A 22,813-nucleotide genomic window follows, 5' to 3' on the forward strand; every position below is an offset into this window, starting at 1 on the left:
CAATAATAAGTGTCTGCAGGCAACATTGAAGCATGGTGGAGGTTTCTTGCAAGCTTGGAGCTGACTTTCTGCAAATAGAGTTGGAGATTTGGTCAGGATCAATGGTGTTCTCAATGCTGAGAAATACAGGCAGGGAGGCATGTGATTGGACCCAATTCTTTTCTGCAGCAGGACAACGACCCCAAACACATCACATGCTTGATGAAGGGGTCCTGCAAGACTCCGAAATCTTGCCTTGCTGTAACTATGTGATCATTAATTAAAACTTTTGTACCCATATTGGTGATCCTCAGTGTGCTGGTAACATTCTCCCTTGTTGATTCGGTTCAGTTCCAGTTGACAGTCACTGCAGCACTTATACACACAGCCATTTTTAACGCAGGAACATGTGCGCCTGGATTGTACACTTGCATCCGGTACTTGGAACACACTCCAGCTCCAGGTGTGCTCCAGGTTGCAGTCAGACAGGTCCGCGGATCTTGGGGATACACTGCATGTAGAGGCTTATTGTATTTGGTGCAATTGGGCACCCTTCACATGTGAGTGCACATTTTATTATTATATAGAGATAATAAAATGTTTTAAAGTTTGGAGTCTTTTATTCATGAAGTGATTTGATGGATGTAGTGTAATTCCGGAGAAGCTGTGAATGGTAATGGGGGTCCATCAAGTTGAACTTCAGCGTCCACATTGGGACGAAAAGCCCTGTTAGACCAAACATAATACTATGTGAGGTCACACTGCTGGAGGTGAGCAGGCATCTAGTGGCGGAGTATTTGCACCTTTATGGTTCGGGGCACTTGGTGTTTACATAAGCAAGGAAGGATGGAAGCACTGCAGTGAAGATAAATTAACTTATTTACACATTTTTTGTGATTTACATTGTTGTGATTTATTATTGATGCTGTAGTGCTGCACTAATCACTGTATATGTAAGCTATTCCTGATAGAAGATGGGGTTTGGGTGTATTAGCAGCTACATATTCTTAAGATTTAATCATTTCTGTGTGCACTGGCTGAAGTGCACTTTTTTGAGAGTGACCCTTTGTTTTAATAAATTTGCCTGGTGAGATGATATACTGCTCAATGAGTTTTGTTTTCTTTTATTCCTTTGAGTTACACATGGAGGATTTTTTTAGTGCATGTGGATAAACACACAGATTTAATCAAGCTGGAGAAATAGCCCTTCTTAAAGGGCAAAGCACAAATTGACCTAACTTTCATTAGGTCAGAATCTGAGATAAGCAGTTTGGTTGGAAGGTGGAAGAGGTACGGTTTGATGGTGATCTGCTAATAATCACTTTGCATGTTTGTTTGGACTTGCATTGATGGTGTAAGAAATAAGGTGGACTAAAAATATTATTTAGTTTTAATTATTTTCACAGAATGGATATATATTTAATTATGCACTGTTCACTATAATTTTCGAGGTGGAAGACACTGTGATTATATGTAATTATTTTTCACTCATATATTCACTGGTATGAACGATCATATGTGTATATGGTTTATGTGATATACTTTCACAATTTTTTGATTGCACAGAGTTTCATTTTATTTGGATGGTATTGGCTCCCTACTCTCCAGCGATGGCACTTCAAGTGCTGAAACAATGCATGCTCATCCCAAACCCCATTTTCGTGATGTATACTGATTTTTTTTTGTCATCAGTGTACATTTGATTTGTAAATGTTGTGGAAATGAAGAGATGAAACATACAATGTATTTCCACATTGTTTCAGAATATTCACCAAGTTAATGACCTTGTTGCTAAGTGAGAATTTCACTATGGGAGCCAGCTAGGAAAAGTTTTGTACCTTGTCTAATGCCAGGAATAATCCAATAGGTTTGACTCATTAATGTTTAAAGGATGTTCACTAACTAAATGTTGGCTTTGCAAAATATGTAATCACTTCGCTTACTAAACAGGATATAGCTTTGATCATGTGCAAAGGAAATTTAAAACCTTAGTATTTTTGATTGCAAATGATTGGATGATTGACGTAAATGCAACTACACTTTACAATGCTAAGGGAAACCTGTTTGTTACTATGTAAACATGCTATTTTCTTTTAGTAAATCATCTCCAATGTCTTTTAGATAAATATTGCCAGGTGCTTCAAGGCTACAGTAAATGGTTTCTTATATTAAGCTTTAATGCATCAGTGGGGTTCAATATTAGTAATTTCATTCATGAATATCTTTATTGATATCTAATCGCTAATGTTTCAATGTATCTTTTTTATACACAAAATAGGGTTTCTTCAAGAGGACGGTCCAAAATAACAAGCGATATACCTGCACAGAGAACCAGAGCTGTAAAATAGACAAAACACAAAGGAAAAGGTGTCCGTACTGTCGATTCCAAAAGTGTCTGAATGTCGGCATGAGGTTGGAAGGTAATAGATTTCTACAATTTACATAATTTCAAATTAATTGTTCATTAACATTATTTTGTTTTTCAATGAATCCTAAACTGTAAATATATTGGTCCTAAATTCTGTCATATTCTAGATTGGTTATAATATTACATCAGCCTGCGTAGGGAACTTACTACATAGTGACACATTGTATATCTGGGAGTGTGTGTGTTAAGAGTCAACTCCTAAAGAGCCAATTCATCCAAAACTGATATTTTGGTTTTAGACTTTGTCTTGATATGACAAAACTTCATTGCCATTATTCCCAGCTGCTTCTGTCCCCATTGAGATTTTCACATTGACTTGTATGTTTCAGTGCCCCCTGATGCACTCTCAGTAATGTAAATGAAAGGGATTTTAAATCCTTTTTTTCTAAATAACAAACATATTACACATACCTGCTCTGTACTGTGATCGTCCTCTTCTGGGATCCCCCACTGGAGCTCCTGGCTTCCCGCCCCCCCACCGACTGCCCCCATAGCAAGTGGCTTGCTATGAGGGCACTTGTCTGTGCTCGATCCAGAGCCAGCTCTGTCCATTGCTCACTGACATTTGGCCCTACCCCTACTCCCTCCTTACTGGCTGTGATTGATAGCAGCAGGAGCCAACGTCTCTTACTGCTGTCTCTGAGCCAATGAAGAGGAAGAGAGCTGCTGCTGTCGTGCACGTCGCTGGATTGAGATTGGGCTCAGGTAAGTATAAGGGGGGGAGCTGCATGCAGAAGTTTTTTTTTTGTTAATGCAGAGAATGCATTGCGGTAAAAAACCTTATGCCTTTAGAACCACTTTAATTTGGAGATCCAACAGAAATTTTCAATATTCATGTATTGAAATTCACATAATATAAACTGCTCAAAAAAATTAAAGGAACACTTTGAAAACACAATATATCTCAATGGAGAAAAATATCATGCTGGATATCTGTACTGATACAGACTGGGTAATGTGTTAGGAACATAAGGATGCCCCATTGTTTGATGGAATTGAAAATTATCAATCTACGGAGGACACCCCAAAAATCAAAGTGAAAAAATGATGCAGCAGGCTAGTCCATTTTGCTGAAATTTCATTGCAGCAACTCAAAATGGTACTCAGTAGTTTGTATGGCCCCCACGTGCATGTATGTATGTCTGACCATGTCGGGGCATGCTCCTAATGAGACAACGGATGGTGTCCTGGGGTATTTCCTCCCAGATCTGGACCCGGGCATCACTGAGCTCCTGGACAGTCTGAGGTGCAACCTGGCGGCATTGATTGGACCAAGACATGATATCCTAGAGGTGTTCTATTGGATTTAGGTCAGGTAAGCATGAGAGATATTCAATGGTATCAATTCCTTCATCCTGCAGGAACTACCTGCATACTCTCGCCACATGAGGACGGGCATTGTTTTGCACCAGGAGGAACCCAGGACCCATTGCACCATACCTAATGGCAGTCAGGGTGCCATTGTCTATCCTGTAGAGGTCTGTGCACCCCTCCATGGATATGCCCCCCCAGACCATCCCTGACCTACCACCAAAACGGTCATGCTGAACGATTTTACAGACAGCATAATGTTCTGCACGGCTTCTCCAGATTCTTTCATGTCTGTCACATGTGCTCAGGGTGAACCTGCTCTCATCTGTGAAAAGCACAGGGCACCAGTGGCAGACCTGAAAATTCTGGTGTTGAATGGCAAATACCAATCGAGCTCTATGGTGCTGGACAGTGAGCACAGGCCCGCTAGAGGATGTCAGGCCCTCAGGCCACCCTCATGATGTCTTGTTTCTGATTGTTTGGTCAGAGATATTCACAACAGTGGCCTACTGGAGGTCATTTTGTTCCTCCTTGCACAAAGGAGCAGATACTAGTCCTGCTGATGGGTTAAGGACCTTCTATGACCCTGTCCAGCTCTCCTAGAGTAACTGCCTGTCTCCTGGAATCTCCTCCATGCTCTTGATACTGTGCTGGGAGACACAGCAAACCTTTTGGCAATGGCATGTGTTGATGTGCCATCCTGGAGGAGTTGGACTGCCTGTGCAACCTCTGTAGGGGTCCAGGTATCGCCTCATGCTACCAGTAGTGACACTGACCCTAGCCAAATGCAAACCTAGTGAAAAACAGTCATAAAAGATGAGTAGGGAAAAAAATGTCAGTGGCCTCCACCTGTAAAACCATTCCTGTTTTGGGGGTTGTCTCATTGTTGCCCATCTAGTGCACCTGTTGTTAATTTCATTAACACCAAACCAGCTGAAACTGATTAACAACCCCCTCTGCTACTTAACTGACCAGATCAATATTTCAGGAGTTTAATTGACTTGATGCTATACTCTGATTAAAAAGGGTTCCTTTAATTTTTTTGAGCAGTGTATAAAGACCCAAAGGCTTAACCCCTGATTCACATATATGCGGCCGGGTGGGCATGTTTTGTGCGGGCACTAGAGCCCATTCATTTGAATGGACTCCCATGCCCCGGGACATGCAGGGAAGAAGTCCCTGCACTTCTTTGGAAACCGCAGCTTGCACGGGAACCTCAGTTCCCAGTGCGGTTGCGATTTCCAGTGTGGGTGGCGTGCCATTAGAATTAATGGCACCCGCCCGCGGGTCTGCATTCCTTTGTGTGGGTGGTGCGGTTGCACGGATTTTTGTGCGGATCCGCGGCGGCACCACCTGCACATATGGGAACCTAGCCTAAATGGGGATATCGCATAAAAAATGTCCCAGAGGGAAATACGGATTCAATTTCCTGCATGTATAAAAAAAAATAAACATTTGCATTGGGTGGATTTTCCTGCCATTCTGATATGGTGTTTGAAGTGAGTATTGGCTTGCAGTTCAGGTATAGAACAAACCACTATCAACAAGGGCTTATTCACACCAGGGTGGTTTGTTGTGATGTATTTAATGCATGGGAATTAACACACATTATGTCAAGGTAGCCCATTCAATTGAATACAGTATATTGACTGGAATTAAATGTGTAATTTTGAAACTTTAATACAGATAGTGTTCATGTTTTATTTTCGTTGCCTTAAAGAGAAGGGCATGGCAAGTTAGCAGATCTTCTGTTGCAACTGAGAAAAGCTCTGTCTATGTGTGCCTTTGCTTAGTTACAGCGATTTAATGAATAGTTTACCCATTGGCGATGTTCACCTTTCTATTTGTACTGATGACACTTGTCACCACGATATAAAGTAAGGAGAAATCCACAATTTTAGAGTTTCTAAAAGGGGAATTCCCCTCAATTTGGAAGATTTCATCTAACTTGCTGTTGTGTCTTCAGAACAGTAAGAGGAGGAAACATTTTGGGAAGGATACACAGACAGCAAAAATAATCTGGAAGAGTTTTAACTTTACCCAACTCTATCCAAAACTAAATAAAAGTTTTGGTAATACATACTGGGTTGATGTTGTGTGACATCCTGGGGTTTAAGTGGTTATATCGGGACGATGCCTGCAGTTGTAGGCATTATCCTGGTATCACACTTTACAGCCGATGATGCTGTTTTTGTAGAAGTGATTTGAGTGGCTACGGAGCCACTAGATCACTTCTACAGGCAGTGGAAGGCCCCCCTTCCCTCCACCTTCATTTCTCAGTGTCTCCCATCCCATCAGGGAACCCTGGATTGCAAAGCAGCAGCTTCTCCACCAGTAAACAAAGAGAGAGGAATGTATGTTGTTCCTCCCTCTCTGTGACCCTGAAAACCAAAAGCGACAAGGATTTTGCCGTGGATGAGACAGGCGTATCGTGCATTCCAACCAGCCCATTAAACAAAAGACAATCTATAGCAACCATTTGCATGATAACATGTTAAACTTAATTATCCATGGATAATATTTATAAATAAAACAGCGCAAAATAGACCTTCATGCAAATTTAGTAAATCACAAAACATAAATGTCCCATATTCATTAGTGCATATCTCTGTCAAAAAAACTTCAGGAAAGACACCCCAAAACCACTTGTGATGAAAGCTGAGGTTTCCAAATGCTTTTAGGAAACTTCCACCTATCACCCGTGCACACCAACATCAAATACACTCACCAGATTTTGGTGAATGAAAAGCCTTTAAGGATTTTTGGGAAATCCTAAACCTTCTTTGCATCAGCTCAATGATAACCTGCCCCACCAGGTTTAGATCTTCTCCCAGGTCCTCACCGTGTTATCCTTGTTTACTCCACCGTATCAGAGGAAAAAACTTCTGTTATAACATCTATCTGGCAATATTACACTATATAAGTTTTTTTCTCTGATACGGTGGAGTAAATAAGGATACCACGGTGAGGACCTGGGAGAAGATCTAAACCTTGTGGGGCAGGTTATCATTGAGCTGATGCAAAGAGGGTTTAGGATTTCCCAAAAATCCTTAAAGGCTTTTCATTCACCAAAATCTGGTGAGTGTATTTGATGTTGGTGTGCACGGGTGATAGGTGGAAGTTTCCTAAAAGCATTTGTAATCCTCAGCTTTCATCACAAGTGGTTTTGGGGTGTCTTTCCTGAAGTTTTTTTGACATAGATATGCACTAATGAATATGGGACATTTATGTTTTGTGATTTACTAAATTTGCATGAAGGTCTATTTTGCGCTGTTTTATTTATAAATATTATTTTTTGCACAGCAGCAATTTAAAAGAGGGATACACATATATTGTATTTGGCACTTATTTTGTATTGGCGCAGGAATATCTTATTTTTTGTTAATTATCCATGGATTGAATCAGTCAGCACATCGCAAATCCCAGCAAGCCAATATATTCAGTCCCAGATTGATTGCAGCAGATAATGATATAACCTAACAGAAGTGTCATACTTTCCTGCAAGCTAATTCATTGAAAGGAAATAGACAGATGTACTACAAACCCCAGTAAGTTAATTATAATAGTTACATGTAAATAATTATATAGTTATAATAGCTGTTTTAGTATATTGTACTATCATCCTTTTGATTAGAGATTGAATTAGCAGTTATATATTAAAGAGTATAGAAGTAATTTTAATAATTTTATAAATTTTTTTAATAATTTATAATTTCCTTGTCCTATCTAAAATCTTGCTATTTATTACTATATTGAATCAGTGGCTGGGTCAGTGCTTTCCTTTTTGAAGCAACTGATTGCAGGTTTGGAACAAAAATAATACATTTTACCAATCTAGTTGGAGTTAGATGATGTGGCGATATTTAAGCATCTTTAAGTAAATTTACAGACAAAATGTTCACATTATACAGTAAATAATCTTTTTATGTGACAGTTCTTTTAATGTATTGTTGAAATTTGACTACAATGAGTGGTCCTTAGCTCTGTCTGAAAGCACACAGTGAGCATAATTACGCTTCAGATACCTTCCCTACTTTTTAGCCTGGGGTACTTAGTTTTGTCAGTTCCTCCTCAAACCTTTATAACATGAACTGGATCTTCATTTGTGAGAGATAGGTAAATACCATATGTCTACACTTTTCATGAGCTTTCTTTTTCTCACATCTCAGCATTCATGGCAATTTTTTTTTACATATGTGCCCCATTGCAGAGATTTCCCTTCACTTCCAGTCCCATAGTCAAACAGGAAGTGAGAAGAAATCCCTTCAAATTAGGGGAATTACTTGGGGATCCCCAGGTCACCAGAACTAGTGTCCCCATTGGAAGATTTCCCTTCTATTACTTTTCTGGGGACAACGCAAAATTTTGGATTTTCATTTACTTTCACTTTCAATGATAATGGTAAACAGGAGAAATAGGGTGAATCTCCCTAACGGGGGGAACAGACACCTATAAAAATTGAAAGGTGTTCTAATCCCTCTCTACTTTATCCAAAATTAAAAAAATAAAAAAATAAATAATTACCTTTAGGTATACTCTAATTTTGGTGCAGAAAATAACAACTGTTTTATTTTCTTTGTTTTGTAGCATTTCTATTAAATGTTCACCAGTTGAACAGATCCTATAACCCCATTTCAACTTTTAGACAATAAAAAAAAAATTGTCCAATATCTTAAAGAGTAAAAAGAGCTGAGACTGTAATACCTATTTGCTCCTGGGTGCGGTTTCCCATAGACCCAGCACACTCCCATCCTGTGCCTGTCCTCTTTCAGGTTAAATGATTCCCAGTCATCTGACTCATTTCATGTGAGCCATGGCCATCATAGGCATGTAATCAGAGTCATCAATCTGGTCAGGTCTCACAGTACTCTTGGATAGCACAGCTCTCACAATTCATTACTATAGGAGTAAGGACCACTGGACCAGCCTGAAGACCGTTATTGCTGAGTAGTTGCTTGGCTATCTTATTTACATAGTTATTCTGGATGAAAAAAGACACATCCATCTAGTTCAACCAATAAAAAAGGAAAAACAAAATACAATCCTATACACACAATCCTATACCCAGTTGATCCAGAGGAAGGCAAAAAACCGCAATAAAGCATGAGCCTATTTGCTCTAGCAGGGGAGAAAATTCCTTCTTGATCCTCCAACAGGAAATCAGATATTCCTTAGATCAACTTTACCTATAAATGTTAGTATCCAGTTATGTTATGTGCATTTAGGAACAAATCCAGGCCTTTTTTTTAAAGCAATCTACTGAGCTGGCCAGAACCAACTCTTGAGGGGGTGTATTCCACATTTTTACAGCTCTTACTGTAACAAAAACTTTTCCGTATTTGGAGATGAAATCTGTATTGCTCTAGATAAAGAGTGCCCCCTTGTCCTGTGTGATGGCCTTAGAGTGCACAACTCTACACCAAGCTCACTATATGGACCACTTATGTATGACCACTTGCTGATATAGTGCCTTCAATTCTGTCTGAGTCACAGACATTATTCAAACAAACATGCAGATTCTGACCTCTGTTTCTGCATGCTTTTTAGTGATTCCGAAAGTAATAATGAGAAAATACACAAAAACTGCCTTTAGTGAAAACCGCACACAACAAATTGGTAGATCCAGATATAGAGGAGCGAAAATTATATACAGTTATCTTTTCTTATGAAGTCTGGCTTTGTCCCCCAGTTCCATTTTTTTTTATTTCACTATTTAGTTATCCATTATCCTTTTATCCCTCACTCTAACCTTCTTATTTTCTTTTCCTTTTTTCCATCTCACAATACCTTTTCCTTATGTTCACTAATTTGTCCTCACCACTGATGATGCATAAATACTCTTGTCCTGCTCTTGCCTCCCACCTCTATAACTAAGCCCTGGGTGGGCAGGGCGAAACGTATCAGCGGAGGGCGTGTTCAGTGGAGAAGTTTTGGCTGGGACAGATATATATGCCTACATTAATCTGGCTGGATGAATGGCGTCTCATACTTCTACTATCAGCACCTCTGTATTAGGCAAAGCCTAAGTCTAACACATCTTAAAATTATCCCCTCTTCTCCCACCTATCCTTTCTAACCTGTACAGAAAAGATCTTTTTATTCCGCTGCAGTCTGGTCATGTGATTCTGTAGCTTGGCACAGGGAGCTCTCAGCAACAGCTGGGAATTCACTTGTGAGATCACCCATAGTCTTCCATGGCCCAGTCGCTGTCAGAGCTTAACTCTCTGCCTTGCAGCAGGCGCTCACTGGCACACTGGAGCCGGAGCTGCACAATCATGTGACTGGACCAGAGCAGATTAAATATAGGATAGGATAGGTAGGAGGGTGGAAGAAACATTTTTAAGAACATTTAGTCTTTTTTTCCAGTTTGGGTTTTTGTATGGGGGCAGTGGGCTTTAGATGGCTCCTTGCAGCTATTCTGCATCTGTTTTTGTGTAAAAAAAAAAAAAAGTAAATAAAATCAGAAAAAAGACCACTGAATTAAATAAACTTCTTGTGATGAACTTCAGGTTTGGGTCAACCATAGGTTCCTCCCGAAATCATCCTGTTCACAATTCACTGAATGGGCCAGTTATGTGACCATGTTTGACCAGTTCAGCCACCCATCCAAACCTCTGCATATTGCAGCCATAAGTCATGAATTTGGTGATGGTTTTACTTTTGTCACTAAAGGACAGCTTCCACACAACCCCCCCAGCCAGCTTGTTTCAAATTCTAAACAAGCTGGCAGGCATTCATTGCTCGAATGACATCACCGAAATAAACACGATAAGCCACATACCAAAATCCTCTTTCACCATAATTTAGTTTTCCGGCATTGCTGGAATTTAAAGGATAAGTTTACCTTTTGGACAAAAATAAGAAATGTACATTTTTTTGCAGGTAAAAAAATGTATTTATTATTTTTGTCCGAAGGAGCCTGGAGAGCATTGCACCAGCGATCAGTAGATCGCTGATGCCATGTGGGTCTCCTGCAGACCTGTCAGAATATCTGCGTGCCATATGGTCAAGAAGATATTCTGACAGGAAGCTTCAATGGACTACCACAGCACTCCACAGCTTGACAGCGGACACGGCTGCAGCAATGGAAACATGTTACATGTTACACCCTAAAAATGGGTGGAACATGTAACATGTTCCCAAAGGTGAACTTATCCTTTAAATTGCCGTACTGAAGAACCTGGCTAATGTCTTGACAATGTTTGATCACTCAGTGGTGGTGGTTTTTTAAATACCACTTTTATTGGAGTACACACTGCTGTGCCATCTCATATGTGGTTTTAAGGCATGCTCCAAGAATTTTATTTTAGGGAATTTTAATGTTGCCATTGAAGCCCTTGCTGAACTGTATTAAGAAAAAAATGTTTTTTGCTCAGTTTGCTAATCATTATAAAGTTCCCTAAATGGAAACAAAAAATACACCCTCTAAATACATTTTTTTTAATTACACCAATATTACCTAAGTAGTTAAAGACAAATCCTGGGCTAAAAAAAAAAGAAAAAAGAAAAGTGGGGCTGGGCCCATACTGCACAGGTTAACTGCTCATTTTGTCCAGGGATGACCAGAAAGCTTATCCTTGCCTTACCTGGTCCTGTGGAAAACGTCGTTCTTCCCTGTGATCCGGAGATGGAATGTTTCTGATGTCCTCATGTCCACAACAGGTCTATGGGCTTGATGACACCAGGAACAGTCCACCGCACTGTGTGGACCAGTCTTGGGCAGGGAGGATCAGAGGATTAGTTATGTATACTGTATCTCCCTTATCAAATCCCCAGACAAAAAGGAGCAGTTAACCCTTGCAGTGGGGCTGTTCCTAAAAACCTTTTTTTTGTCTGGAGTTGGGCTTTAACCACTTGCTGCCCACCCACAGTACTTTCACTGTGGACAGGCAGCACAGCCAGGTACATGCGCACTGGTGTACCCACTGACTGCTTCCGTTACTGTTGCATACAGTTCCTGGTACCTGGATGCTTTGAGCTGCCGGGGAACACATGATTACAATGTGTACACAATGGTTGTGAATGAGTTTCATTCATAACAGCTGTGCTTTCTATAGAGATGTTGTGATTGGCCCACAGCTATCACATGGTATGTGGGCCAAACACACCATGAGTAGCCAATCACAGCATGCCAACAGGTCAAAAGATTGTTGCTACTGTGTTCATCACTATAACAGCAATCACTGTGTAAAAAAAAAAAAAATCTCTGATCACCTTCCTCCAGAGTAGCACAGTGTCACTTTTGGAGACACTGAACTACCCTGATTAAAGTATGTAAAAATAAATGGTAAAAAGGGTAAAATGTTAAAAAATAAACAATTGAATAAAAAAAAGTTTTTTTTTTTTACACACTGTCACCAGTCAGTATCTCTGGTTTGCTGCTACACCAGTCACATGATGATGCTGTATTGCACTTGTGACAGTATGTAAGCAAAAAATTCTGAAAACATTTCTTCATTTTCCAAAAAATTGTGACAAAAAAATTACAACTTAAAAAAATGTCACCGTGCCTCTTTCTGAATACCATGAACTGTCTACTTTCCAGAAAGGGGTCATTTAGGGTTAGGCCGTCAGTACATCAGGATTGATCAATTTCCAGATACATATACTTAGTTGTAGACTCTATAACTTTCACAGTTTGTTTTACCAAATACATGTAGCAGAATATGTTTTGGCCTAAATTTATGAACATATTTGATTTTGTTAGGCATGTTTTATAGAAAAAAGTAGAAAATATAATTTTTTATTCAACATTTTTGGTATTCTTTTGTTTATATAATAAAAAAAACCCAGTGGTTATTAAATACCACCAAAAGAAATCTCCATTTGTGTGAAAAAAATTAGATACATTTTAATTTGCGTGACCGCACAATTGGCAATTAAAGTAGCACAGTGCTGAATAGCAAAAAAAATACTTTGGTCAAAAGGGGGTAAAATATTTCAGATGTCAAGTAGTTAATGAGTGAAATTGAGGGTTTCCAATTTGTTGAGGTTGGTGATTGTTTTCGGTATTTTGGTAGTGAAATCAATTTTGCTAAAATCAATGAGTGCATTCCGAAACGTTATAACTTTAGTTGCTAGCGGATGACTGGATGAAGGAAGTCAGAAGAGCTGCACCTCATTCACTAAGCTAAAGGAAAATTCCCTTAATCTCAGCCTGTTCAATAGGGCTGTTGGGGTTCCCGTCTTCCATCAGCGGCATCCGGGGGGTGGAGCCTAACCCTGGCGGCTGACGAGAGCCCGATGTAGGAGCTCTCGGGCAAGCTCCTTCACCCACCTCCCCAAACCCCTACCTGTGATGTGGAGCTGCGGTGCGGTGGTCCCCCTTGGATGGATGGAGGAACCCTGCGGGAGAGCTGAGTTGTGAGAAGGGATCCGGCTCCGGTGCTCGGGGTGAAGGTGTGTCGGGCAGCGGGGAGACAAGGTGGAGCGGTGCAGACACGTGACCGGCCGCTAAGCACCACTGGGAAACCAGGAAGCCGGCCGGTGTTTGGTGCAGAGAGAGAGGAGCTGATCGGCTTGTGGATCTACCCCTTGGTGCACGGCTGCAGACCCAATACCTGGTCCCCTGTTATAGCGCCGATAGTCTGGTGCCCTGCTAATAGGCTCACTGCTCGGAGCTCTGCATCCTAGCCCAGTGCTCAGAATCCTGTCAGCCGGTTTCTACCTGGAGCTCTGTCTGCCGGCTTGTTGGCTGGGATCTTGACCGTTGCTGGACTGCTGGGGGCTGTGCTGGTCGGTCCGTTGTTTGGGGCCCTGCTGGTTGGTCCATTGCTCTGAGTCCTGCTTCTGAAGGAGGAGAGACACGGGGGATTGGAGAGAGAAAGGAGGAGGATTCTTTTTGGAGGAACCCCTAAAATGATCACACTGCCCAGCTGAAGGACAGAAAGGAATGCTGGTTGGGCCCCGAGAAGAAGAGAGACACGAGCAGGGTGAGTGACTCTGACCGAGTCTCAACAAAATTATGTGCTTCCTGTGGGCTGTTGGGAGAGGCAGTGTGTGAGAGAAGAGAGGGGAGCCCCTTGAGTGGGAAATATAAAATAGTGAAAAGGAGAAGAGGAAAAACGAATAAAAAGCTGGAAAATCAAATGAGTGGATAAGTAGTGACGTATATATTAATAGTTATCTCTCCTTAACCCCCGAGCCAATAAAGAAGAATAAGAGCAATAGAAGAATGAAAAATAAAAGTACAAAAGGAAGTGGGCTAAAAGGGACTCAGACTGGCACTATTAAAAAATACACTTCCCAGGGAAATATAACCCCAGAAAGGACTCAGGGCAAAAGTGGAAAAGGTGAAGTAGATCTAAGCCTGGAAAGTAGCCCTAGACTATCACTAGGCCTTGACATTAGCAGCCAACAAATATCTGCTAATACAGAGATGGAGACAGAGCTACAAATACCAAACAAAAAAGAAATGGCAGAAATGTTCAAAGATCTGGAGAAAACAATAAAACAAGAAATTGTAAATATTCGAAATGATTTGGGTCACCTTTTGGTGAGAGTGGAAGAAACGGAGGAAAAAGTCAAAAACCAGTCCCAAACTATTGCCGAATTGGAAAAAGAAATAATTAATATGAGGAAAGCACAAGAAAAATTGTTTTATAAGGCTGAGATACAAGAAAATAGGAATAGGAGGAGAAATATTAGGATACGTGGAGTCCCAGAGAATTCTAAAGGAGAAAATTTGCAAGAGATGGTCTGTAAAATATTAAATTCCATAATGGACAGTACTAATATGGAAAAAACTAAAATAGAAGGAATCTTTAGACAAGGAAAAATTCAAGGAAATTCGGGAAAAGATAGGCCACGAGATATACTTGTCAAATTTTGTGAATTCCTAGATAAAGATAAAATTTGGAAGAGGATAAAGGGAAAAGCAGTAATTATGTATGAAGGAAAGGACTTACAGATATATGCGGACTTGTCACCAGAGACTTTATGGAGAAGGAGAACCCTTAGACCTCTATTGGAAAGATTGAAAGAACAAAAGGTGCAATATAGATGGGGGACCCCTGAGTGCCTAATAGGATGGAGAAATGGAAATACAGCATATCTTAGGTTCCCAGAAGATTTGAAAAATTTTTGCGACAGACTCAATCTACAAAGAATGGAGATTCCTGGCTGGGAAGAAGAACACTGGGAAATTAGAACGAAAAGAAAAGAGGACTGGCAACTGGTTGGTGGGGGGGGGCGGAGGGGGGGAGGGGGAGAGGGAGAGAGATAGTGTTTTTTTTTTTTTTTTTTTTTTTTTTTTTTTTTTTTCTCTCTCTCTCTCTCTCTCTCCGCCTTGTCCCTTCCGCCCTCAAACCACTGTTATTGAGATATTTTGGTAGGATTTAGGGGTTAAGGGGGAGGGGGGGAAGGGGCGGAATGCTGTCCAGGGCTGGAGTTTTTCCCCTATAGATTAAATCAAAAGTGGATAGTATTACCACAAATGATTGGTAGGCAATCAACAGGCCTAAAAAGAGGGGAGGGGGAGGAAGGGGGGTGGGATGGGAAAATGGGTGGGAGGGGGGAGGAGAGGGGAGTTGGGTGGGACGGGAGCTGGGTGGGAGGGAGGGGAGGAGGTATTGGGTTAATACTCTGCATGACAGAAGGGACAAAGAGGAAGAGGCAATCTAGAAGAGAGATGGAGTTAATAGGGAAAGATGGAAGAAATACAGTTTATAACTTATAATGTGAATGGGCTGAGTTGTCCAGGGAAGAGATTTAGGTTGTTTAATGAGTTACATCATAGGGCGACGTCAGTGGTATTTTTACAGGAGACGCATTTTGAGATAGAGGCAAACGTGAAATTAAAATCCAAATACTACCCAATATGGTACTATGCAGATTCTCCAATAAAAAGAGCAAAAGGGGTTGCAATAGGTTTGGCAAAGAATATGAGATTTGAGCTGCAGGATAGAAGAACCGACCCGGAGGGGAGGTTTTTATTCCTAAAAGGTAGACTTCAGGGGATAGAGTGTACTTTAGCCAATATATACTGCCCTAATAGAAACCCGGAGATATATATGAAGGGTCTGTTGAAAAAATTAATGGAATTCAAAAAAGGGCGTTTGATAGTAGCTGGAGACCTAAATTTCTGTATGGACCCACAAAGGGATAATACCTCTTCTGTGCAGAGAGAGGGGAGTAGGTCTCTGAGAGTTTTGAAGAAAGTGATGCATGAATGTCAACTAGTGGACACCTGGAGAATAACGCATATGAAAGACAGAGACTATACCTTCTTCTCTAATGCACATGAGATATATTCGAGATTAGATTACATCTTAATAGACCATCAACTTATAGATCACCTGGTTAAAATTGACATAGAGACAAGGACGTTCTCGGATCATGCTCCGGTCGTAATGAAAATGGAATGGGGAAGAAGGTGGACTGGAGGATTAGGGTGGAGGTTAAATGAGGTTCTTCTTCTGGATGAGGAGGTAGTTCAGAAAATCGAGAAAGAGATTAAGGTATACTTTAAGGAGAACGAATCAGAGGAAGTATCGATAGCCACAGTCTGGGAAAGCCATAAGGTATTCATAAGAGGAATCTTGATAGCGGCAGGAGCAAGGAAGAAAAAGGAAAGAAGAGAGAGGGTCAGTGGGATATTAAAAGAAATATTGGATTTAGAGCAGATACATAAGAAGAAAATAACAAAAGATACGAGACAGAAGTTATTGGATAAAAAAGATGAACTAGAGAGAGTGATGGATGAGGAGAAGAGAAGAGTATACAACAGGGTTTTGAATGAGAGATATAGATGGGGAGACAGACCAGGAAGATATTTAATGAGAGCTTTGAATAAAAAGAAAAATAGGAACTATATAGAAAAGATAAAAAGCTCAAAGGGGGAGTTGGTCCACTCAAATAAAGAGATTATTAAAGTGTTTACGGAGTATTACAAAAAGTTATATAATATTAGTCCCCAAGGCCCTCTAAAACAAACTCAAGAGGTAATTAACAAAAAAAAGATGACATACTTAAAAAATGCGGGATTACCAAAACTAAGTGAAGCACAGTTGAACTCCCTAGACGCAGAAATTTCCCAGGAAGAAATCAAAACAGCATTAAAAAGCACAGGGGGGGGAAAAAGCCCAGGCCCGGATGGTTATACAGTTAAGTACTATAAGAAATTTAGTGAAGTACTGTTACCCAAACTGGAGAAATATATGAATGCTCTGGGAGGTGGGATGGAAGTGAGGAGAGAATCCCTACAGGCCCATGTAGTGCTTATTCATAAGGAGGGAAAAGATCCATCTCAGTGCTCCAGCTACAGACCTATCTCATTATTGAACACTGACACTAAACTGTATGCAAAGGTGTTAGCAAACAGGTTGAGGGACTTGATGCCTGAATGGATACATGGAGATCAGGTGGGCTTTGTACCGGGGAGAGAAGGTAGAGATAACGGCTTGAGAACCCTCATGCTTATTCAGAAAAGTAGAAAAGGGAAAGCCCCGGTAGTGCTCTTGTCAATTGATGCAGAGAAAGCATTTGATAGAGTGGACTGGGGCTTTATGATGGACAACTTAAAAGTGCTGGGGATAGGCGATAGAATGCGAGAGTGGATAAGTAAATTATATAGGGAGCCTACTGCAATCATCACGGTAAATGGGGAGAGATCAGAACCCATTGGAATGTCCAATGGTACAAGACAAGGCTGCCCACTATCCCCCCTGCTATATGTATTGTCACTCGAACCTTTGTTGTCAACAATAAGAAATAGCGGATCGGTAAAGGGAATTCAGATAGAATCTATAGAACACAGAGTAGCGGCCTTTGCGGACGACTTATTGTTCTATGTGGGGAACCCCCGAATAACTCTCCCAAATATAATGAAGATTCTGAAGGAGTACGGCGAACTATCAAATTTAAAAATTAATCCAACGAAAACAGAGATCCTGAATATTAATATATCAAAGAACGAAAAAGAAAAACTACAAAAAGAATTCCCCTTTATATGGAGAGAAAAAGAGATAAAATACTTAGGAATAAAACTCACTGCCTCATCTAAGCACCTGTATAGATTAAACTATATCTCTTTGATAAATGAGATCAGGGAAGATCTAAAAAGACTGGAAGGAGGAAATCCATCCTGGATAGGACGTATAAACTTAGTCAAAATGGTAATTATGCCTAAAATACTGTATAGATTTCAAATGGTACCAATTAAAATCCCAGAAGCCTTCTTTAAGATAATGAAAAAAATGTTAACAAGATACATATGGAAGAATAAAAAACCTAGAATAGCATATGAAACATTGAGCAGGACTAAAGAGAAAGGGGGATTGGGTCTACCAGATGTCAAGAGATACTATAAAGCAGTGGTCTTAGCAAGAATATATGACTGGACATTTAACCATAAGGGGAAAAGTTGGGTAACAATTGAAAACGATCTTAGTGGCACTAGATTGAACCAGACGATATGGGTTCCACCACAGTTTAGGGGAATTAAAGAAAGCACAAGTATCTACACTCTAAATGTTCTTAGGATATGGGATAATTTACACAAAAACATGAAATGGGAATTTAATTCTATATTAATGCCTCTCACAAATACTGATTACTTTCCTCCGGGAAAAAATAAGATATCGGGGAGATGGTTTAGAAAGGAGGATACCCAACTGAGAGATGTTTTGGTGGGGGGGGAATTGAGACCACTTAAAGATTTAATGGAGAATAAGAGAGATATTTTTATTAGAATAGATGAGTGGAAATATCATCAATTGAAATGTTTTATTGGAAATCTTCCGAAACCCTTGAGAGTAAAACAGGAGTGGAATACAGTCATGGCCGAAATTGTTGGCACCCTTGATATTTTTCCTGAAAATCAAGTATTTCACACAAAAAAGGTATTGCATTAACACATGTTTTGCTATACACATGTTTATTCCCTTTGTATGTATTGGAACAAATATAAAACAGAGGCAGAAAAGCAAATATGACATAATGTCACACAAAACCCCAAAAATGGGCTGGACAAAAGTATTGGCACCCTTAACTTAATATTTGGTTGCACACCCTTTGGAAAACATAACTGAAATCAGTCGCTTCCTATAACCATCAATAAGCTTCTGACACCTCTCACCCGGAATTTTGGACCACTCTTCCTTTGCAAACAGCTCCAGGTCTCTCTTATTGGAAGGACACCTTTTCCCAACAGCAATTTTAAGATCTCTCCACAGGTGTTCAATGGGATTTAGATCTGGGCTCATTGCTGGCCACTTCAGAACTCTCCAGCGCTTCTTTGCCATCCATTTCTGAGTGCTTTTTGACGTATGTTTGGGGTCATTGTCCTGCTGGAAGACCCAGGATCTTGGACGCAAACCCAGCTTTCTGACACTGGGCCCTACAGTGCGACCCAAAATCCTTTGGTAATCCTCAGATTTCATGATGCCTTGCACACAGTCAAGGCACCCAGTGCCAGAGGCAGCAAAACAACCCCAAAACATCATTGAACCTCCACCATATTTTACCGTAGGTACTGTGTTTTGTTCTTTGTAGGCCTCATTCCGTTTTCGGTAAACAGTAGAATGATGTGCTTTACCGAAAAGCTCTATCTTGGTCTCATCTGTCCACAAGACGTTTTCCCAGAAGGCTTTTGGCTTACTCAAGTACATTTTGGCAAACTGTAGTCTTGCTTTTTTATGTCTCTGTGTCAGCAGTGGGGTCCTCCTGGGTCTCCTGCCATAGCGTTTCATTTCATTTAAATGTCGACGGATAGTTCGCGCTGACACTGATGCTCCCTGAGCCTGCAGGACAGCTTGAATGTCTTTGGAACATGTTTGGGGCTGCTTATCCACCATCCGGACTATTCTGCGTTGCAATCTTTCATCAATTTTCCTCATCCGTCCACGACCAGGGAGATTAGCTACAGTGCCATGGGTTGCAAACTTCTTGATAATGTTGCGCACTGTGGACAAAGGCAAATCTAGTTCTCTGGAGATGGACTTGTAACCTTGAGATTGTTGATATTTTGCCACAATTTTGGTTCTCAGGTCCTCAGACAGTTCTCGTCTCCTCTTTCTGTTGTCCATGCTTAGTGTGGCACAGACAGACACACAATGCAAAGGTTAAGTGAACGTCTCTCCTTTTTATCTGCTTTCAGGTGTGATTTCTATATTGCCCACACCTGTTACTTGCCCCAGGTGAGTTTACAGGAGCATCACATGCTTGTAACATTCTTATTTATCCGCAGTTGTGAAAGGGTGCCAATACTTTTGTCCAGCCCATTTTTGGAGGTTTGTGTGACATTATGTCGAATTTGCTTTCTTTCCTCCCTTTTTTTGTTTTGTCCCAATACACACAAAGGGAATAAACATGTGTATAGCAAAACATGTGTTAATGCAATACGTTTCGTGAGAAATACATGATTTCCTGGAGAAATATCAAGGGTGCCAACAATTTCGGCCATGACTGTATGTTTGAAAGGTTGTTAGAGACACGAAGAGATGGGAAGCACGGTGTTTCAAAAGTGTATAGAATACTCACAGAATTAGACACAAACACAAAGTTAATCTTTATCACAAAATGGGAAAGAGATATGGGAGTTGGGTTTGACGAAGATAGACAGAAAAAGATGTTTAGATTGATACACGATAATGTGAGTATGAGAGAGGTTGAGGTTAATTATAAGTGTGTGACACGATGGCACATTACACCGAGCGTAGAGCACAAGATGAATGGGGAGGACTCAGATAAGTGTTGGAGAGGGTGTGGAGAGATGGGCACGGTGTTTCACATATGGTGGGAATGTCCGAAAATCCAGGCTTTTTGGAAGATAATAGTGAAATTGATTAAAGAAATAACTGAAATTGACATAGGGTTAGACCCAACGACGTGCCTCCTACACAATGTAGAGACATCAGTAAATAAATATAAAGACTCAGGTATTTGGTATTTCTTGAATGCGGCAAAAGGGTTGATACCCAAGTTTTGGCGGAGGGCTGAGGTACCAAAGGAGGAAGACTGGATTAATAGAGTAAACCAGATAGGTAGAATGGAAAGATCATATCATATGCAGGAAGATAAGATGAGAGTTTATTTCAGGAGATGGGAAAAATGGGAAAGAGCAGGATTGAAAGAGAAATATAGGAAAATATGAACCAGGATGTTAGCAAAAAAAAAAAAAAAAAAAAAAAAAAAAAAAAAAAAAAAAATTTAATAAGCCTCAAGAGAGTGGAATGGGATAGAGTCTGCAGAGGGGGAGGAGGGGGGAGGAGCGGTGGGAAGGGGGGACAGTGGGACGGGAAAGAAAAGAGTTTATAGTAAGGGATAGATAGAAATGTTAGAAATGTTTATTTGTATGAAAATTTTTTTCCCTTTTTGGGTTTTTGTAATAATATGAAAAATTTAATAAATATCTAAATTAAAAAAAAAAAAAAATAGGGCTGTTGGAATGCACCCAAATTGATTGATCGTTCAACATGGTTACAATCAGTCTGTTGGATTTTTACATTCGATTATCGCTATCGGCTGTTATAGCTTCTAGCAATAATCACTGTCTTTTCCCAGCAAGGATGGCTTAACCAGGAGAACACAATGGCTCTGTGGGATTCCTGTCTGATTGCAGGAAAGAAATTCATACTATCTATGGCCTGCCTTACAAAGTGAAGAACATATTTGCCTTTATTAAATTAACACCATATGGCTTGCCTTTTTTACTCTCTCTTTTTACAGCCTTTTTCTCTACTAATAAACTGCAGGTGGGTTTCAATAAAAATTTTAACTTCTAAATTCTGGTTTACGTATGTGGTGAAGCTTGTTTGTGTGGTCATTACCAATTGTGCAGTTAGCTATTGTGTGGCATTATGCACATATACACTCATCGGCCACTTTATTAGGCACACCTGTTCAGTTGTTTGGTAACACAAATTGCTAATCAGCCAATTCCATGGCAGCAATTTAGGCATGTAGACATGATTGCTAAAGTTCAAACTGAGCATCAGAATGGGAAAAAAGGGGATCTAAGTGACTTTGAATGTGGCATGGTTGTTGGTGCCAGACGGGTTGGTCTGAGTATTTCAAAAACTGCTGATCTACTGGGATTTTCATGCACAGCCATCTCTAGGGTATACAGAGAATGGTCTGAAAAATCTGAAAATATCCAGTGAGTGGCAGTTGTGTGGATGAAAGTGCCTTGTTGATGTCAGAGGTAAGAGAATGGACAGACTGGTTGCTTTGACATTCAGCTAGTAGGGTCAGAATTTGGCATAAAAAACATGAAAGCATGGATCCATCCTGCCTTGTATCAACGGTTCAGGCTGGTGGTGTAATGGTGTGGGGAATATTTTATTGACAATAGCAAGGTGTACCTAATAAGGTGGCCGGTAAGTGTATATGAGTTTGCTTTAAAATGCTGCATTTAAATTTAACTAAGAATACTTTCCCATAGCATAGTTTACATTCAAAGCTAGGTATTATTCCTGTAAAAACTCTACATTGAACATTAAAAGAATCACTGTTTTGTTCAGCAAAAGGAACGTAGGAATTCAATAATCGTCTACAGAATATTTGAAAATGTAGATTCTTGGCATGTCTTTGGTTATAGAATAAAATTAGCATTTCCTAATGGAAACGGTTACTAATTTGTGCAAATATTTCAGTTTTATTCTATTAATGGAGGCTGCTGAGTGACCATGAAAGTTCAAAATAAAACAAAAACATTCCTTTGAGGTGCTTCTAAATAAATAGAAATACAGGCTGGCTGAATAATTGGGAAAAAAATTTTGCACAGTAAATACGATAACTTTTTAAAAAAAATAAATGTTTTTCATTTTAGGAAAACATAAAAGTATGCTTTTTAAAATAAGCCAACCATCCCTTGATAATAGTTAAAGGCAAACTCTACCTTTTACACTATGTTACACCTATATTTAAGGTGTAAAATGGCTGCACTTCTCCCCCGCTGCAGCTGTCATTTTAATCTTTAGTTGCTCCACCCACACAGCCATGTCATTCTTTCACAGAGATCAGTGAATAAATGAACTACAAGTCCCATCTGGAACCGTGGCAGAAGGACTTGTAGTGCTCATTGCAATATGGGCGTGGTGATTGCCACATTCGTAGCTCATTGACACTTCATGCAGCTTAGTAACTGAAAGTCCT

The 22,813-nt window shown here is 40.2% G+C and overlaps 1 protein-coding gene across 1 annotated transcript in view; it reads left to right on the forward strand.

Annotated features, from left to right (window-relative positions):
• Positions 1-22,813, forward strand: part of LOC149474723 (steroidogenic factor 1-like) — a 268,368-nt gene that overhangs the window by 13,852 nt on the left and 231,703 nt on the right. Inside the window, exon 3 of the mRNA XM_089668814.1 lies at positions 2,258-2,399. Within this exon, the coding sequence (XP_089524940.1) occupies positions 2,258-2,399 (142 nt within the window). The remainder of the gene's footprint in view (positions 1-2,257; positions 2,400-22,813) is intronic.

The sequence above is a fragment of the Staurois parvus genome, unplaced genomic scaffold (assembly GCF_062004578.1).
Source record: "Staurois parvus isolate SC_StPar_1 unplaced genomic scaffold, SC_StPar_1.0 ptg000002l, whole genome shotgun sequence".
Lineage (NCBI taxonomy): Eukaryota > Metazoa > Chordata > Amphibia > Anura > Ranidae > Staurois > Staurois parvus.